Source organism: Oncorhynchus nerka, linkage group LG24, assembly GCF_034236695.1.
Source record: "Oncorhynchus nerka isolate Pitt River linkage group LG24, Oner_Uvic_2.0, whole genome shotgun sequence".
Lineage (NCBI taxonomy): Eukaryota > Metazoa > Chordata > Actinopteri > Salmoniformes > Salmonidae > Oncorhynchus > Oncorhynchus nerka.
In genome coordinates, this window is record NC_088419.1 from 82822581 (window position 1) to 82841357 (window position 18777).

Below are 18777 nucleotides of genomic sequence, written 5' to 3' on the forward strand. Positions count from 1 at the left end.
ACCCTCCTTCCATCAGCAAGGGCATTGAAGATGAAACGTGGCTGGGTCTTTCAGCATGACAATGATCCCAAACACACCGCCCGGGCAACGAAGGAGTGGCTTCGTAAGAAGCATTTCAAGGTCCTGGAGTGGCCTAGCCAGTCTCCAGATCTCAATCCCATAGAAAATCTTTGGAGGGAGTTGAAAGTCCGTGTTGCCCAGCAACAGCCCCAAAACATCACTGCTTTAGAGACGATCTACATGGAGGAATGGGCCAAAATACCAGCAACAGTGTGTGAAAGCCTTGTGAAGACTTACAGAAAACGTTTGACCTCTGTTATATACCCTTTGTTGGCAATGACAAAATATTGAGATAAACTTTTGTCATTGACCAAATACTTATTTTCCACCATAATTTGCAAATACATTCATTAAAAATCCTACAATGTGATTTTCTGGATTATTTTTTCTCATTTTGTCTGTCATAGTTGAAGTGTACCTATGATGAAAATTACAGGCTTCTCATCTTTTGAAGTGGGAGAACTTGCACAATTGGTGGCTGACTAAATAATTGTTTTGCCCCACTGTACATACAAAGGCAAGTGGTTTTAAGTGTAACATGGATTTATTTTCATCACATTCACATTTTATAACTGTATATGTTACACTGGAAGTTCTTTCAGTACATTCATTAAATTCATAGTGTTCGGTATACACAAGATTATACTTTCTTACAACAGCTGGTAAATACTGTTCATGCTCTCTCGTGTCAAAAACGTAATTACAATATAGTCTCAGTAAATGTAGCACTTGTTTTTCAGATTCAAACAAAAAATCTAAACATCAGACCCACTGACAGTACCAGTCAAAAGTTGAAACCTACCCATTCAAGAGTTTTTCTTTACTTTTACTATTTTCCACATACTACCTTCCCATATTGAGACAACAAAACTATGAAATAACATATGGAATCAAGTAGTGACCAAAAAAAGTGTTAAACATATCAAAATATATTTGAGATTCTTCAAAGTAGCCAACCTTTGCCTTGATCACAGCGTTGCACACTGTTGGCATTCTCTTAACCAGCTTCAAGAGGTAGTCACCTGGATGCACTTCAGGTGCCTTGTTAAAAGTTAATTTGTGGAATTTCTTTCCTTATTAATACATTTGAGCCAATCAGTTGTGTTGTGACAAGGTAGGGGTGGTATACAGAAGATAGCCCTATTTAGTAAAAGACCAAGTCCATATTATGGCAAGGACAGCTCAAATAAGTAAAGAGAAACGACAGTCCATCACAAAAACCATCAAGCGTTATGATGAAACTGGCTCTCGTGAGGATCGCCACAGGAAAGGAAGACCCAGAGTTACGTCTAATGCAGGGGATAAAGTTCATTAGAGTTACCAGACTCAGAAATTTCAGCCAAATAAATGCTTCACAGAGTTCAAGTAACAGACATCTCAGCATCAACGGTTCAGAGGAGACTGCGTGAATCAGGCCTTCATGGTCTCATTGATGCAGAGAAACCACTACTAAAGAACACCAATAAGAAGAAGAGACTTGTTTGGGCCAAGAAACATGAGCAATGGACATTAGACCGGTGGAAATCTGTACTTCGGTCAGATTTTTTTATATTTTTGGTTCCAACTGCTGTGTTTTTGTGAGACGTTGAGTAGGTGAACATATGATCTCCGCATGTGTGGTTCCCACGTGAAGCATGGAGGAAGTGGTGTGATGGTATGGGGGTGCTTTGCTCGTGACACTGTCAGTGATTTATTTAGAATTCAAGGCACACCTAAACAGCATGGCTACCATGGCATTCTGCAGTGATATGCCATCCCATCTGGTTTGCGCTTAGTGGGACTATCATTTGTTTTACAACAGGACAATGACCCAACACACATCCAGTCTGTGTAAGGGCTATTTGACCAAGGAGAGTGATGGAATGCTGCATCAGATGACCTGGCCTACACAATCACCCGACCTCAACCCAATTGAGACGGTTTGGGATAAGTTGGACTGCAGAGTGAAGGGAAAGTAGCCAACAAGTGCTCAGCATATACATGGAAACTCCTTCAAGACTGTTGGTAAAGCATTCCAGGTGAAGCTGGTTGAGAGAATGGCAAGTGTGCAAAGCTGTCAGAGGCAAATGGTGGCTACTTTGAAGAATCTAAAATCTCAAATATATTGGTTTGTTTAACACTTTTTTGGTTACTAAATGATTCCATATGTGTTATTTCATAGTTTTGACATCTCCACTATTATTCTACAATGTAGAAAATAGTTTAAAAAAATACAATTTAAAAAAACCTTTAATGAGTAGGTGTGTCCAATCTTTTGACTGGTACTGTATGTTTTGGTGCCGTACCGTTGGAAATATGCACCAACCGACGTGACAAAATCGGGGTGTATATTCCCAGAGCTGTGTAGTGTTATGAGTGTCCAGTGCTATAATTTCAGTGGTGGTGGTTATGAACAGGACAGTAGGAGATAACTGTTGGGTTATTATATTTCAATTCAGGAAGTAACACGATATTCAATTTCTAAGAATTGAAATGAAATTGATCCATATCCTGTCTAGAACTAATCCAACTCAACGAACAGGGAGAAAGTTCCACTGCAGTCTAAAATAAAATCTCTTCTTGACAATTGATGTTGTCTTTTGTGACATTTTGACCCTACACGGTTAAACAAAAATGAGATTTTTAAAGACTAAGATCTTCAGCTTTAAGTGTCTAAAATACAACTATGTCAGTCTGTCTTCCATCCAATATGGACCTTAAGAAAGGTAGACCTAATAACATCCAAGTTGTCGCATTCCATGAACTGAAAAATATCACAATAAACCCAAATATCTGAGCATCATTTTGAGTACACAATATTTCATTTCCAACATAAAAATATGGAGTGCAACACATGAATAGCTATTTGTGACTTTTAAAAAGTTATGTACACTTCTTACTGTATAGATCGGGGGTAAACAAGACATTCTCACCCTAACTAAATGAATACAATAATGACTTGATTTGAAGAAGTTCATCCATGAATCACATGACAAAAAAACAATCATAACGGGGAAATTACTCGTCAGATAATCAGGCGGACTGCTGAAACAAAAATAATTTGATCTCTATTCACTAATTACACTTTCAAAACAATTAAACCATGTAATAATGCTTTCAATTGAGATGCTCTGACCACTTCCATACAATCAGACCAAACACACACACCCCATTACAGTTGCACAAGCTGTGTACACACACACCTCTCTTCAACAGTGATAGGTCCCATTCAGGCATAGAGACAGAGAGCATCATAGTTTGGCCCACCAGGTCCAGATGTTAGTGTGAGGGGGTCAGATAAGACAGACCAACCAATCCCTCTCACCAGCTCTATGCCTTAATGTTCAGGCAGATAACAGGCCACCAAAGTGTGGGAATGGCTCTTCCTGTGTGTCTGAGTCATTCTGCCAGGGTCCTGGCATGGCCCTTCCATATTCAGTCATACAGCATGCTGTTGACACAAACCAGCCCTAGACTGGTGGTTGCCTGGTAGGGTGGATTAGTGAATACAATGTATTGTAATTCAGCTTGTTCAGTCAGGACAAAGAATTCAACTAATTTCACCTTCAAAACAATAACAATGATTTTCTGATTCTCAACTGAAAATAATCCAAATGATAACCTGTGTCAGATATGTGTTGAATAACCACTTCCTCTCCATGATGCATCCTTAACAGGAAGTGAGGGGCACGTGCAGCAGGGACACTCTGTGGTCCATGATCAGCCACTGTGGTTACCTTGGCAACCAGAGTTCATTCAGTTCAGTTCCAGCCACTGTCAGGCGCTCATCTGATCACTCTCAAATCCAGTTCAATAAATAGTAGAAAAATAATCCTTTATTTCTTATTTGTTATTTTCTTCTTAAAAATCTGAGATGCTTTGTTTACACTTTTAAACAAGTTCAGACCCCTTTTGAATAAAAGAGGCCTCCACCACACCCCCCGTGTTTCTGAGCAGGGCTATACTGGGCTACAGAAGCTAGTGTTCCTCAACAGAGGTGGAGTGTGTGAACTTTAAGGAGTCCTCCAGGAGGGGGACTGCTCTGTTCTCCCCAGCCCAACTCCTCTCACCCTGGCTTGGCACAGTGGGAGCACACATGGGTGGTGGAGTTGGTAGTGGTAGTGTTGGATGAATAGCTAGTAGTGATGTAGCCACGCTTGGGAGAGGGCTGGTGGGGTTGGAGGAGAGCTGAGGCCTGTGTAGGGATCGGGTACAGAGGATCAGCACTCTGCATCCACACTGTGCACGGTGACTGCTGCCTGCAGGTGGTGTGTGTGGAGCTGGTGGTGGGGCGGATGGCGGTACGGGTGGAACTTGTGGCTGAGCAGCGCCGCCGTCTGAGGGGGCGTGTCCAGATCCAGGTCGTCATCGTGGTTCCCCACGTCCACGCCGGCCGACAAGGGGTCGTTGTTGCAGGGAGGGTTTTCGCTGTCCTCCTGAGGACTCATGGTGCTGTAACCTGTTGCGACACACAGGAACACAGACGTTAATACACATTCAATCCACATCTATGTAAAAAAACACAGGCATTCATAAGGAGATAAGTATACAAGCACTTTGTGATAGACCAATAGGGTAGGCAACAACATCTCTACCCCGCTGATCCTCAACACTGGGGCCCCACAAGGGTGCGTTCTGAGCCCTCTCCTGTACTCCCTGTTCACCCACGACTGCGTGGCCACGCACGCCTCCAACTCAATCATCAAGTTTGCGGACGACACAACAGTGGTAGGCTTGATTACCAACAACGACGAGACGGCCTACAGGGAGGAGGTGAGGGCCCTCGGAGTGTGGTGTCAGGGAAATAACCTCACACTCAACGTCAACAAAACTAAGGAGATGATTGTGGACTTCAGGAAACAGCAGAGGGAACACCCCCCTATCCACATCGATGGGACAGTAGTGGAGAGGGTAGTAAGTTTTAAGTTCCTCGGCATACACATCACAGACAAACTGAATTGGTCCACTCACACAGACAGCATCGTGAAGAAGGCGCAGCAGCGCCTCTTCAACCTCAGGAGGCTGAAGAAATTCGGCTTGTCACCAAAAGCACTCACAAACTTCTACAGATGCACAATCGAGAGCATCCTGGCGGGCTGTATCACCGCCTGGTACGGCAACTGCTCTCCAGAGGGTAGTGAGGTCTGCACAACGCATCACCGGGGCAAACTACCTGCCCTCCAGGACACCTACACCACCCGATGTTACAGGAAGGCCATCAACCACCCGAGCCACTGCCTGTTCACCCCGCTATCATCCAGAAGGCGAGGTCAGTACAGGTGCATCAAAGCTGGGACCGAGAGACTGAAAAACAGCTTCTATCTCAAGGCCATCAGACTGTTAAACAGCCACCACTAACATTGAGTGGCTGCTGCCAACACACTGACACAGACTCAACTCCAGCCACTTTAATAATGGGAATTGATGGGAAATGATGTCAAATATATCACTAGCCACTTTAAACAATGCTACCTAATATAATGTTACATACCCTACATTATTCATCTCATATGCATACGTATATACTGTACTCTATATCATCTACTGCATCCTTATGTAATACATGTATCACTAGCCACTTTAACTATGCCACTTTGTTTACATACCCATCTCATATGTATATACTGTACTCGATACCATCTACTGTATCTTGCCTATGCTGCTCTGTACCATCACTCATTCATATATCTTTATGTACATATTCTTTATCCCCTTACACTGTGTATAAGACAGTAGTTTTGGAATGGTTAGTTAGATTACTTGTTGGTTATTAATGCATTGTCGGAACTAGAAGTACAAGCAATTCGCTACACTCGCATTAACATCTGCTAACCATGTGTATGTGACAAATAACATTTGATTTGATTTGAGACTTCAGAAGAGAATCAGCAAGACTTTACGTCCATCGATCTATAATTACAGTTTAGGGAATAACATTCTAAGCCATTAATTACGTGGGTGAAATCTCAATCATTGTAGATACGTCTGGAGAAGGAGAGCTGTATGTGCAGTGAGTGGTGTGTGTGTGTATGTTGCACGTGAGCTGGTATGAAGGGACGAGTTAAGGAACGTTTGTGCCCCTGCAGTGGAGAGAAAGAGAGTGATAGCAATCAGAGGGGGATTGCCCATTTGAATCAATAACTCCATCTCCAATACCTCTCCAACCTCCCTCCCTCCTCCACAGACTCCCCGCAGATCACTGACATTAAAGCATCTACATATCTGCCATCTCCGATACTGCCACATCCCAACATTTAGCATCCCTCAGGTTTTAGTTCTAGAAGACGAAGCATCAACTTTTATAAAACAGTCCAACTGTGGAAAGAGGAGAAATGTCACTGCTGTGCTGAGTGTAATGGAAGGTAGGTATGAGTGGAAGATGGGAGAAGGAATGGGCATCTATTGGTATATAGCTAAGCAAAACAAAGAGGTAGTGATATAACCTGGCTAGTAGAGCTTCTGAAGGTCACTTATGCTTTTGACATGTTCTCTAATTCTGTCAGAGAGAACTATGGGGAGGACTTCAATGGGATCCGGAGGAGAGGAAAGATGCCAACTTCAGAAGCACTGAGTGCGTAGCTCCTATCCTCTGCTTAACTCCTTCCATCTATTGATGAAAAATCATTTCAAACAGTGCTACCGCCATTTGTCATCAGTTTTCTGAGTAGCAAAAGAGGTGAGAAAAGTAAATGACAGTTAAAAGGGTCATGAACAACCGTGGAGACGGGGCCTGAAACAGGGGGTGTGAAATGTCAGGACTTAGGTAATATTACAGAGAAAGGTTGCATTAATACAGCCTATACCTGGATGTCTGTTAGACTGCAGGCTGTTAGACAACATCCTGAACTCAGTGACTTTGTAGCTAGAAAGTACAGAGACCCTTCAGCAGCTGTGTGAGTGAGTTGACTGTGGGAAAACGCCACTGACTGAGCTGAGGAACAGAGCCAATGTGTATTTAATGCTTTGCTGTTTGGCCTGAATCTCCTCCGCCCTCTTTCTTCCACTCTCTCTGTATTTCTCCACTGCATCCATTTCCTCCTCTCCTTCACGTTCCTCTCTGATCAGTAGCTACACAACTAGTGTTAGCTAGAGAGACTTATCACCGGGCAGAAGAGAGGGAACACAAGGGCAGGGTGTCCCGTCTGTTGTGTGGTTTTATAGAGAGTTATACTACTCTCCTCCTTCTCAACCAGAAAATGTGTGGTTTTAAGAGCAGAACAGTAGTGGCCTGTTTCCTCTGGGGGTCATACTGTCTTACCGTGGTCACTCTCTGTCCCTGACCGTCCCCAGTACCTCCTCCTGCGCTCGGGGCTGTGGGTGTGTCTCTCAATCACCGCAGCAATAAACCGTGTGTTGCTGACTGCAGGACGGGACAGGAAAACATCTAGGTTTAATACAAGGAATAAAGACCAGGTCAAGTCAAGGTCTTACAGTACACTAATACTAATCCTCCTGCAGTACTTACTGATTCCCCTGTCTTCATGACTGTCCTCATCTCGCTCATTATCCAGGTTAGACATCCGCACTGACATCTCTGCAGAAAGGAGAAAGGGAAAGAAAGTATTATTGTAAGAGATTACTTTCATGCATATCTTTAGTCAGTGTCAATAACAAGTGCTTATGGTCTTATTAGGGAAAGACAATTGTGCTGTCTGTAGTGCAGGTCAGTCGTTGAGTTCAGGGCATCAGTTCATTCAATCATCCCCACAGCTCTAGCAGCAGCTTTCATTATCAAAACTAAGACGTGATGCTCAGACAACAGAAGCAATTTTAGGGGCAATTACTGTCTGAATTTGAATACTTTCATAACAGACTAAGACAATAACAAAGTGGTTTTAAAATGTCAATAAAATGTCCTATTCATAGCACTGAGATTTCTCTGAGGTCAACCTAAATCAGAAGCTACCTATGTCACTGCTACCTGTGTTTCCACTAGCATTCACTAACGAGCTGTATTTCCATAGTCAGTTGTTCTAGGTAACATTCATCTCCAGTATGTCGAAGTGTCTTACCCTGCGCGGCCAGAGGGGACATGTGTTGATGTGAGCGCCGGTGGAGCTGGTGTCTGTAGGCGTATACAGCCAACACCAGCACCATGATACAGCCCATAATCCCCCCGGCAACCGGCCCTACCGGTGCACTTCGAATCATGTTCAGAGACGCTACCTCCTCATCTGGAAGGAGGGAAGGGAGAGGGAGAGAGTGGAGGAAGGGTTAAACACATTAGATCTATTATGCTAACCAAATTCTTCTAGGAGGACTATGACATAGCCAGAGCTATGTATTTAGAGAGATCGGACAACTTGTAGAATTTTTAATATAATTCAAATTTTAAACAATCAGTTACTGTATAAATATCCCCATGTAATGTTAATGGTGAGCTATGACATAGCTGCCATAGAAAGTTGGAGTGTGAAGTAAATGCATCATAATGCAGAAACCTCAATGACCCTATCATAGAATTAGGAATTGGAATACGCAAGTCATCTAACAGGATGTCTACGGCCCTAACCAGAGCCATGTATTTAGAGAGTTGGGAAAAATAAGATTTCTGCATTATTTACATAACACTTCTACATTCTATGGCAGCCATGTTAGCTCACCGTTAACATTACGGGAGGATATTTATACAAAGCTGTGTGTCTAGAACTAGAACAATATTACACATTCTACAAGTTGGAATCGAAATAAACTCGTTCAATAAATTGCTCAGGTCCTAACTCGTTCAATAAATTGCTCAGGTCCTAACTCGTTCAATAAATTGCTCAGGTCCTAACTCGTTCAATAAGTTGCTCAGGTCCTAACTCGTTCAATAAGTTGCTCAGGTCCTAACTCGTTCAATAAGTTGCTCAGGTCCTAACTCGTTCAAGAAGTTGCTCAAGTCCTAACTCGTTCAATAAGTTGCTCAGGTCCTAACTCGTTCAATAAGTTGCTCAGGTCCTAACTCGTTCAATAAATTGCTCAGGTCCTAACTCGTTCAATAAATTGCTCAGGTCCTAACTCGTTCAATAAATTGCTCAGGTCCTAACTCGTTCAATAAATTGCTCAGGTCCTAACTCGTTCAATAAATTGCTCAGGTCCTAACTCGTTCAATAAATTGCTCAGGTCCTAACTCGTTCAATAAATTGCTCAGGTCCTAACTCGTTCAATAAATTGCTCAGGTCCTAACTCGTTAACCTGTTTGGGGTAGGGGGCAGCATTTTCACTTTTGGATAAATGGCGTGCCCAAACTGAACTGCCTCCTACTCTGTCCCAGATCCTACTATATGCATAATATTATTAGTATTGGATGGGAAACACTCTGAAGTTTCTAAAACTGTTTGAATCATGTCTGTGAGTATAACATAACTTATTTAGCAGGCAAAACCCAGAGGACAAACCATTCAGATTTGACGCGCGTAACCAGAAAAGTAGCGTCAGTTTGTTTTGCTCCTGTATTGAACACAGATCATTCCGTCTTCAATTTGATCGATTATATACATTTAGAAATACCTAAAGTTGTATTACAAAAGTAGTTTGAAATGTTTTGGCAAAGTATACAGGTAACGTTTGAGATATTTTGTAGCGACGTTGCGTAAGTTGGAAGCGGTGTTTTTCTGGATCGGATCAAACGCACCAAATAAATGGACATTTTGGATATATATCGACGGAATTAATCGAACAAAAGGACCATTTGTGATGTTTATGGGACATATAGGAGTGCCAACAAAAGAAGCTCGTCAAAGGTAAGGCATGATTTATGATTTATTATGATTTATTTCTGCATTTTGTGTCGCGCCTGCAGAGTTGAAATATGCTACTCTCTCATTGTTTACTGTTGTGCTATCATCAGATAATAGCATCTTATGCTTTCGCCGAAAAGCCTTTTTGAAATCTGACATGTTGGCTGGATTCACAACGAGTGTAGCTTTAATTTCATATCTTGCATGTGTAATTTAATGAAAGTTTGATTTTTATAAAAATGTATTTGAATTTGGCGCTCTGCATTTCCCCTGGCTATTGGCCAGCCTACCCCAGAGAGGTTAAATAAGTTGCTCAGCTCCTACTCCCTAAATAAATTGCTCTGGTCCTAACTCGTTAAATAAATTGCTCTGGTCCTAACTCGTTAAATAAATTGCTCTGGTCCTAACTCGTTAAATAAATTGCTCTGGTCCTAACTCGTTAAATAAATTGCACTGGTCCTAACTCGTTAAATAAATTGCTCTGGCCCTAACTCGTTAAATAAATTGCTCTGGTCCTAACTCGTTAAATAAATTGCTCTGGTCCCAACTCGTTAGATAAATTGCTCTGGTCCCAACTCGTTAAACAAATTGCTCTGGACATACTGCGGGGAAATCAAGCCCACTAGCCCATTATGTTTGCATGACCTCGTGACAGTATGGAATGAGTAGACTCACCCAACATCCCCATGCCGTCCATGTAAGGGCTCTTGGCCCCGAGGATACCCCCGAAGCATTCCTTCTGCAGGGCACAGTAAGGTTTGTCCAGGTGGGTCTTCCCATCATTGTCCACCATACACCATTCACAGTCCAACACGCCAAAACAGTCACTGGAGATCAGAGTAAAGGTAAGGTATGAGGTAAAGTCCTGGTCAAGACTCATACAACGTAATGGATTTTCTTCACATTAAATCTCAGCAAATGTATTTTGGAAACGTGTTGTGATCTGAAACTTGTTTTGCTCTTCTAAATCACTATATACACATCACCACATGCTTTAATTAAATCAGTACAGTGCCTTGCAAAAGTATTCATCCCCCTTGCCATATTTTCCCTAATGGACATACACAAAATAGTCCAAATTGGTGAAGTGAAAAAAATTACTTGTATCAAAAAATAATAAAAAACTGAAAAGTGATGCGTGCATATGCATTCACCCCCTTTGCTATGAAGCCACTAAATAAGATCTGGTGCAACCAATTACCTTCAGAAGTCACATAATTAGTTAAATAAAGTCCACCTGTGTGCAATCTAAGTGTCACATGATTTCAGTATATATATATATACACACACACACCTGTTCTGAAAGGCCCCAGGGCCCCAACACCACTAAGCAAGGGGCACCACCATGCAAGCGGCACCATGAAGACCAAGGAGTTCTCCAAACAGGTCAGGGACAAGGTTGTGGAGAAGTACAGATCAGGGTTGGGTTATGAAAAAATAGCCGAAACTTTGAACATCCCACGGACCACCGCTAAATCGATTGTTAAAAAATTGAAAGAATATGGCACCACAACAAGCCTGCCAAGAGAGGGCCGCCCACAAAAATTCATGGACCAGGCAAGGAGGGCATTAATCAGAGAGGCAACAAAGAGACCAAAGATAACCCTGAAGGAGCTGCAAAGCTCCACAGCGGAGATTGCAGTATCTGTCCATAGGACCACTTTAAGCCATACACTCCACAGAGCTGGGCTTTACAGAAGAGTGGCCAGAAAAAAGCCATTGCTTAAAGAAAAAAATAGGAAGGAAAACGCTATGTCTGGCGCAATTCCAACACTTCCCATCACCCCAAGAACACCATGTTTTTCATCGGCAGGGAATGGGAAGCTGGTCAGAATTTAAGGAATGATGGATGCGCAAAATACAGAGATTTGAGACTGGTATTGAGCAACATTCGAGTGGTTTAAGGGAAAACATTTTAATGTCTTGGAATGGCCTAGTCATGCTGTCCGGTCGTCTGGCAGTCTCTATGGGGGTGCCACAGGGTTCAATCCTCGGGCCGACTCTTTTCTCTGTATATATCAATGATGTTGCTCTTGCTGCGGGCGATTCCCTGATCCACCTATACGCAGACAACACCATTCTATATACTTCTGGCCCGTCCTTGGACACTGTGCTATCTAACCTCCAAACGAGCTTCAATGCCATACAACACTCCTTCCGTGGCCTCCAACTGCTCTTAAACGCTAGTAAAACCAAATGCATGCTTTTCAACCGTTCGCTGCCTGCACCCGCACGCCTGACCAGCATCATCACCCTGGATGGTTCAGACCTTGAATATGTGGACATCTATAAGTACCTAGGTGTCTGGCTAGACTGTAAACTCTCCTTCCAGACTCATATCAAACATCTCCAATCGAAAATCAAATCAAGAGTCTGCTTTCTATTCCGCAACAAAGCCTCCTTCACTCACGCCGCCAAACTTACCCTAGTAAAATTGACTATCCTACCAATCCTCGACTTCGGCGATGTCATCTACAAAATTGCTTCCAACACTCTACTCAGCAAACTGGATGCAGTTTATCACAGTGCCATCCGTTTTGTCACTAAAGCACCTTATACCACCCACCACTGCGACCTGAATGACCAAGTTGGCTGGCCCTCACTACATATTCATCGCCAGACCCACTGGCTCCAGGTCATCTACAAGTCCATGCTAGGTAAAGCTCCGCCTTATCTCAGTTCACTGGTCACGATGGCAACACCCATCCGTAGCACGCGCTCCAGCAGGTGTATCTCACTGATCATCCCTAAAGCCAACACCTCCTTTGGCCACCTTTCGTTCCAGTTCTCTGCTGCCTGTGACTGGAACGAATTGCAAAAATCGCTGAAGTTGGAGACTTTTATCTCCCTCACCAACTTCAAACATCTGCTATCTGAGCAGCTAACCGATCGCTGCAGCTGTACATAGTCTATCGGTAAATAGCCCACCCATTTTTACCTACCTCATCCCCATACTGTTTTTATTTACTTTTCTGCTCTTTTGCACACCAATATCTCTACCTGTACATGACCATCTGATCATTTATCACCCCAGTGTTAATCTGCAAAATTGTAATTATTCGCCTACCTCCTCATGCCTTTTGCACACAATGTATATAGACTCCCCTTTTTTTCTACTGTGTTATTGACTTGTTAATTGTTTACTCCATGTGTAACTCTGTGTTGTCTGTTCACACTGCTATGCTTTATCTTGGCCAGGTCAGAGTTGCAAATGAGAACTTGTTCTCAACTAGCCTACCTGGTTAAATAAAGGTTAAATATTTTTTATTTTTTTTAAAGCCCAGACCTCAATCCAATGGAAAATCTGTGGTATGACTTAAGTATTGCTGTGCACCAGCGGAACCCTTCCAACTTGAAGGAGCTTGAGCAGTTTTGCCTTGAAGAATGGGCAAAAATCCCACTGGCTAGATGCGCCAAGCTTATAGAGACATACCCCAAGAGACTTGCAGCTGTAATTACTGCAAAAGGTGTCTACAAATTATTGACTTTGGGGGGGGGGAGAGAGAAATAGTTATGTACGCTCAAGTTCAGTTCTTTTGTCTTATTTCTTGTTTGTTTCACAATAAAATATTTTTCATCTTCAAAGTGGTAGACATGTTGTTTAAATCAAATGATACAAACCCCAATATTTTTTATTTTAATTCCAGGTTGTAATGCAACAAAATAGGAAAAATGCCAAGGGGGATGAATACTTTTGCAAGTGGGCTGTAGCTGTGGGCGATGGTTGTGGGCTGTAGCTGTGGGCGATGGTTGTGGGCTGTAGCTGTGGGCTGTAGCGGTAGCCTGTGGGCTGTAGCTGTGGGCGATGGTTGTGGGCTGTAGCTGTGGGCGATGGTTGTGGGCTGTAGCTGTGGGCGATGGTTGTGGGCTGTAGCTGTGGGCTGTAGCGGTAGCCTGTGGGCTGTAGCTGTGGGCGATGGTTGTGGGCTGTAGCTGTGGGCTGTAGCTGTGGGCGATGGTTGTGGGCTGTAGCTGTGGGCGATGGTTGTGGGCTGTAGCTGTGGGCGATGGTTGTGGGCTGTAGCTGTGGGCGATGGTTGTGGGCTGTAGCTGTGGGCGATGGTTGTGGGCTGTAGCTGTGGGCGATGGTTGTGGGCTGTAGCTGTGGGCTGTAGCTGTGGGTGATGGTTGTGGGCTGTAGCTGTGGGCGATGGTTGTGGGCTGTAGCTGTGGGCGATGGTTGTGGGCTGTAGCTGTGGGCGATGGTTGTGGGCTGTAGCTGTGGGCTGTAGCTGTGGGTGATGGTTGTGGGCTGTAGCTGTGGGCGATGGTTGTGGGCTGTAGCTGTGGGCGATACTCAACCTGCTAGTGAAGCGCTGGCTGCAGCGGGTGTTGATACACTGGGGCAGGGTGTCCTGCAGACTGGAGTCAATCGCCGTCAGAGACAGGGGCTCCTGGTGCACCTCACAGCTGGGGTTCCTGTTGAACCAAACGGTCAGACCATAGTGATGAACATGACCACACGGTCAAACCTCAATACACATGACCACACAGTCAGACTACAACAATGACAAACACAGTTCAAATGAGAGAACTGGCACCACACTGAATCAAGGCGGTAATGACTAACCAATGATAATGTCACAGTTTCAAATTAGACAGTAATTAGCATTTCGTGAAAAGACCTCAATCAACCACAACAGAGGGAACACGACATGAATGCATGACTGCAGTCTGACAGCAACTTTGTGGACGATCTTTTCTCTAGCATCCCTCTATCCTCTCACAAAGAGCCTTAGCCAGACAGACAGTTGTCCTCTTCATTTTTTGACAGCTTTTCTGCTACATATACACACATTTGACATATATGGTACTTTAATATAAAGCATAACAATAGTACATTACCAAACATAAGCTCTTTATTCCCAACCCTCAGCCACTCTCAGCCCATCCCACCTATCACCATAGACCACCCTCGTTTGGTTTCCATGTGCCATGTATTTTTCAATTGTACTGTGATGTTTTACATACATTTGAACCTTTCAAAATTGTATATTATCCACAGATTGTGAGCTAAAGATGAAAACCTTTCCTATGAGTATTATTATATTATTTACTGACTGACTATGGCTTTCCAAATCACCCAACACTGCTATTTGTAAGGTTCATTTTAAGTTAATGTTTTTTTAACCATTCCTGAACCTGTGACCAAAAACAATCTACATAGGGGCAATGTCAGGTACAAAAACATTTACTTCGGCGATGTCGTCTACAAAATAGCTCCCAATTCTCTACTCAGCAAACTAGATGCAGTCTATCACAGTGCCATCCATTTTGTCACCAAAGCCCCTTATACCACCCACCACTGCGACCTGAATGACCAAGTTGGCTGGCCCTCGCTACATATTCGTCGCCAGACCAACTGGCCCCAGGTCATCTATAAGTCTCTGCTAGGTAAAGCTCCGCCTTATCTCAGCTCACTGGTCACAATAACAACACCCAACCGTAGCACGTGCCCCAAAGCCAATACCTCCTTTGGCCACCTTTCCTTCCAGTTCTCTGCTGCCAATGACTGGAACGAATTGCAAAAATCACTGAAGTTGGGATCTTATATTTCACTCACTAACTTTAAACATCAGCTATCTGAGCAGCTAACCGATCGCTGCAGCTGTACATAGCCCATCAAGAAACAGCCCACCCAATCTACCTACCTCATCCCCAAATTGATTTTATTTACTTTTCTGCTCTTTTGCACACCAGTATTTCTACTTGCACATCACCATCTGCTCATCTATCACTCCGGTGTTAATTTGCTAAATTGCAATTACTTTGCTACTATGGCCTATTTATTGCCTTACCCCCTCAAGCCATTGGCCACACTGTATATAGACATTCAATTTTTTATATTGTGTTATTGACTGTACGCTTGTTTATTCCATGTGTACAGTGGGGCAAAAAAGCATTTAGTCAGCCACCAATTGTGCAAGTTCCCCCACTTAAAAATATGAGAGAGGCCTGTAATTTTCATCATAGGTACACTTCAACTATGACAGACAAAATGAGAAAAAAAATCCAGAAAATCACATTGTAGGATTTTTAATTAATGTATTTGCAAATTATGGTGGAAAATAAGTATTTGGTCACCTACAAAACAAGCAAGATTTCTGGCTCTCACAGACCTGTAACTTCTTCTTTAAGAGGCTCCTCTGTCCTCCACTTGTTATCAGTATAAAAGACACCTGTCCACAACCTCAAACAGTCACACTCCAAACTCCACTATGGCCAAGACCAAAGAGCTGTCAAAGGACACCAGAAACAAAAATGTAGACCTGCACCAGGCTGGGAAGACTGAATCTGCAATAGGTAAGCAGCTTGGTTTGAAGAAATCAACTGGGAGCAATTATTAGGAAATGGAAGACATACAAGACCACTGATAAGCTTCCTCGATCTGGGGCTCCACGCAAGATCTCACCCCGTGGGGTCAAAATGATCACAAGAACGGTGAGCAAAAATCCCAGAACCACACGGGGGGACCCAGTGAATGACCTGCAGAGAGCTGGGACCAAAGTAACAAAGCCTACCATCAGTAACACACTACGCCGCCAAGGACTCAAATCCTGCAGTACCAGACGTGTCCCCCTGCTTAAGCCAGTACATGTCCAGGCCCGTCTGAATTTTGCTAGAGAGCATTTGGATGATCCAGAAGAAGATTGGGAGAATTCATCTGACCATATGACAACCAAAATATAACTTTTTGGTAAAAACTCAACTCGTCATGTTTGGAGGACAAAAAAATGCTGAGTTGCATCCAAAGGACACCATACCTACTGTGATGCATGGGGGTGGAAACATCATGCTTTGGGGCTGTTTTTCTGCAAAGGGACCAGGACGACTGATCCGTGTAAAGGAAAGAATGAATGGGGCCATGTATCGTGAAATTTTGAGTAAAAACCTTCCATCAGCAAGGGCATTGAAGATGAAACGTGGCTGGGTCTTTCAGCATGACAATGATCCCAAACACACCGCCCGGGCAACGAAGGAGTGGCTTCGTAAGAAGCATTTCAAGGTCCTGGAGTGGCCTAGCCAGTCTCCAGATCTCAACCCCATAGAAAATCTTTGGAGGGAGTTGAAAGTCCATGTTGCCCAGAAAACAGCCCCAAACCATCACTGCTCTAGAGGAGATCTGCATGGAGGAATGGGCCAAAATACCAGCAGCAGTTTGTGAAAATCCTGTGAAGACTTACAGAAAACATTTGACCTCGGTCATTGCCAACAAAGGGTATATAACAAAGTATTGAGATAAACTTTTGTTATTGACCAAATATTTATTTTCCACCATAATTTGCAAATAAATTCATTAAAAATCCTACAATGTGATTTTCTGGATTTTTTTTTTCATTTTGTCTGTCATAGTTGAAGTGTACCTATGATGAAAATTACAGGCTTCTCATCTTTTTAAGTGGGAGAACTTGCACAATTGGTGGCTGACTAAATACTTTTTTGCCCCACTGTAACTCTGTGTTGTTGTTTGTGTTGTACTGCTTTGCTTTACCTTGGCCAGGTCGCAGTTGTAAATGAGAACTTGTTCTCAACTAGCTTACCTGGTTAAATAAACATAAAAAAAAAAATACCAGAATAAATGATCCTAGTGACTCTTTTCACAGCAAAATATACAGAGCTGAGATTTTGGTATGCCCCATATATATATATAGCATTCTGTTGGTGGCAAGAATTTTGTATAATAATTTAAATTGAATCAAGTGTAGTTGTTTTTGTACCAGTTCATAAACCTTGTGCCATGGAATTGGTACATCGAAAATGTCTTAACTTTATTTTGCTACCTGTATGGCGCAGCTGTCAACATTTTGATCCTCAAATGAAATTGCTATATTTTTCTATTTATGCCAATCCTTTTCAGTGAATTTGTATCTTTAATATCTGTCAGGCACACAAGTTCCCAACCTTCTCCCTTTTCCACTTGCCTCCTCCAGTTTGTATTGAGCAGATATTCCCATATATTTTCGATAGCTGCACGTGACATAACTCCATTTCTATTCATAATATCATTAATAGATTTCATATCAAGTTTAAACATGTTTCCATAAAGAATATTTTTCATTAGATAAGTATATTTGAGTTTAACCACAACATTTGTTCTAGCTTTTCTGAAGGACAAAAGTGAAATTGTAACCAGCTTTGCACAACTTTTTTAAGAAAGGGCGATTACTTTAAACAAAATGTGATTTTCAATTAGTTGGAAATGAGAAGTTGTAATCTGCAAAAAGGGCATGTTTTAACAAAGGATTAGTCTTTCTTAATAATCTACTGGAGAACCATTTTGGGTTGAACTTATGTATGAGTGAAGCTTTTAGTGAGAGGTTTAATGCATTCATATTTAATCATTTTATCCCCCCAAACTCATATTCATTATAGAAATAGGCATGTTTAATTTTGTCTTGCTTAGCATTCCAAATAAAATGAAATTGTTTTTGCTCAAACGATTAAAAACGAGTTGTCTGGAGTAAGCAGTACCATTAGTAAGTAAGTAAACTGTGATAGGACCATTAGTAAGTAAACTGTGATAGGACCATTAGTAAGTAAACTGTGATAGGACCATTAGTAAGTAAACTGTGATAGGACCATTAGTAAGTAAACTGTGATAGGACCATTAGTAAGTAAACTGTGATAGGACCATTAGTAAGTAAACTGTGATATGACCATTAGTAACATGGGCTATACAACTTTTCAAACACGCCCTCCTCTCCCTTCCTATATAAAGCCTGGACGACAATGTAACCTCCTGTTCCGAGGACGACGGTCCGATATCAGAATGGTTCAGATAATAACTACAGAACGAAGCCAACATCAGCGTAAGCTTTGGTTGCGAATGGTATGAACTTTGAACTCTTATTCACTACAGAAGTGATACCTCCTAGCCGTTGAGTTATCAACAGCCGCTGCAAACGAGGGTTAGGAAGAACAGACAGAGTATCCCGTCTACCACACAACGACGTTACTACAACATTTTCAATTTACCAGCAGAGACATTCTTCAAAGGACAAAGGACTTGGTTTGG

General features: G+C 42.6%; 1 protein-coding gene across 3 annotated transcripts in view; it reads right to left on the bottom strand.

Moving 5' to 3' along the window:
• Nucleotides 1-585: 585 nt before the first annotated feature.
• Nucleotides 586-18777, bottom strand: part of cachd1 (cache domain containing 1) — a 149500-nt gene continuing 131308 nt past the window's right edge. For 2 of the 3 annotated variants that reach the window (XM_065009215.1, XM_029647630.2), the window contains 6 exons: nt 14064-14180; nt 10437-10588; nt 8052-8213; nt 7505-7573; nt 7298-7423; nt 586-4498 (listed from right to left, as the gene is read on the bottom strand). In XM_065009215.1, coding sequence (XP_064865287.1) covers nt 4260-4498; nt 7298-7423; nt 7505-7573; nt 8052-8213; nt 10437-10588; nt 14064-14180 — 865 coding nt within the window. In that variant the 3' untranslated portion in view covers nt 586-4259. The remainder of the gene's footprint in view (nt 4499-7297; nt 7424-7504; nt 7574-8051; nt 8214-10436; nt 10589-14063; nt 14181-18777) is intronic. The other variant, XM_065009216.1, reaches the window with a different exon arrangement.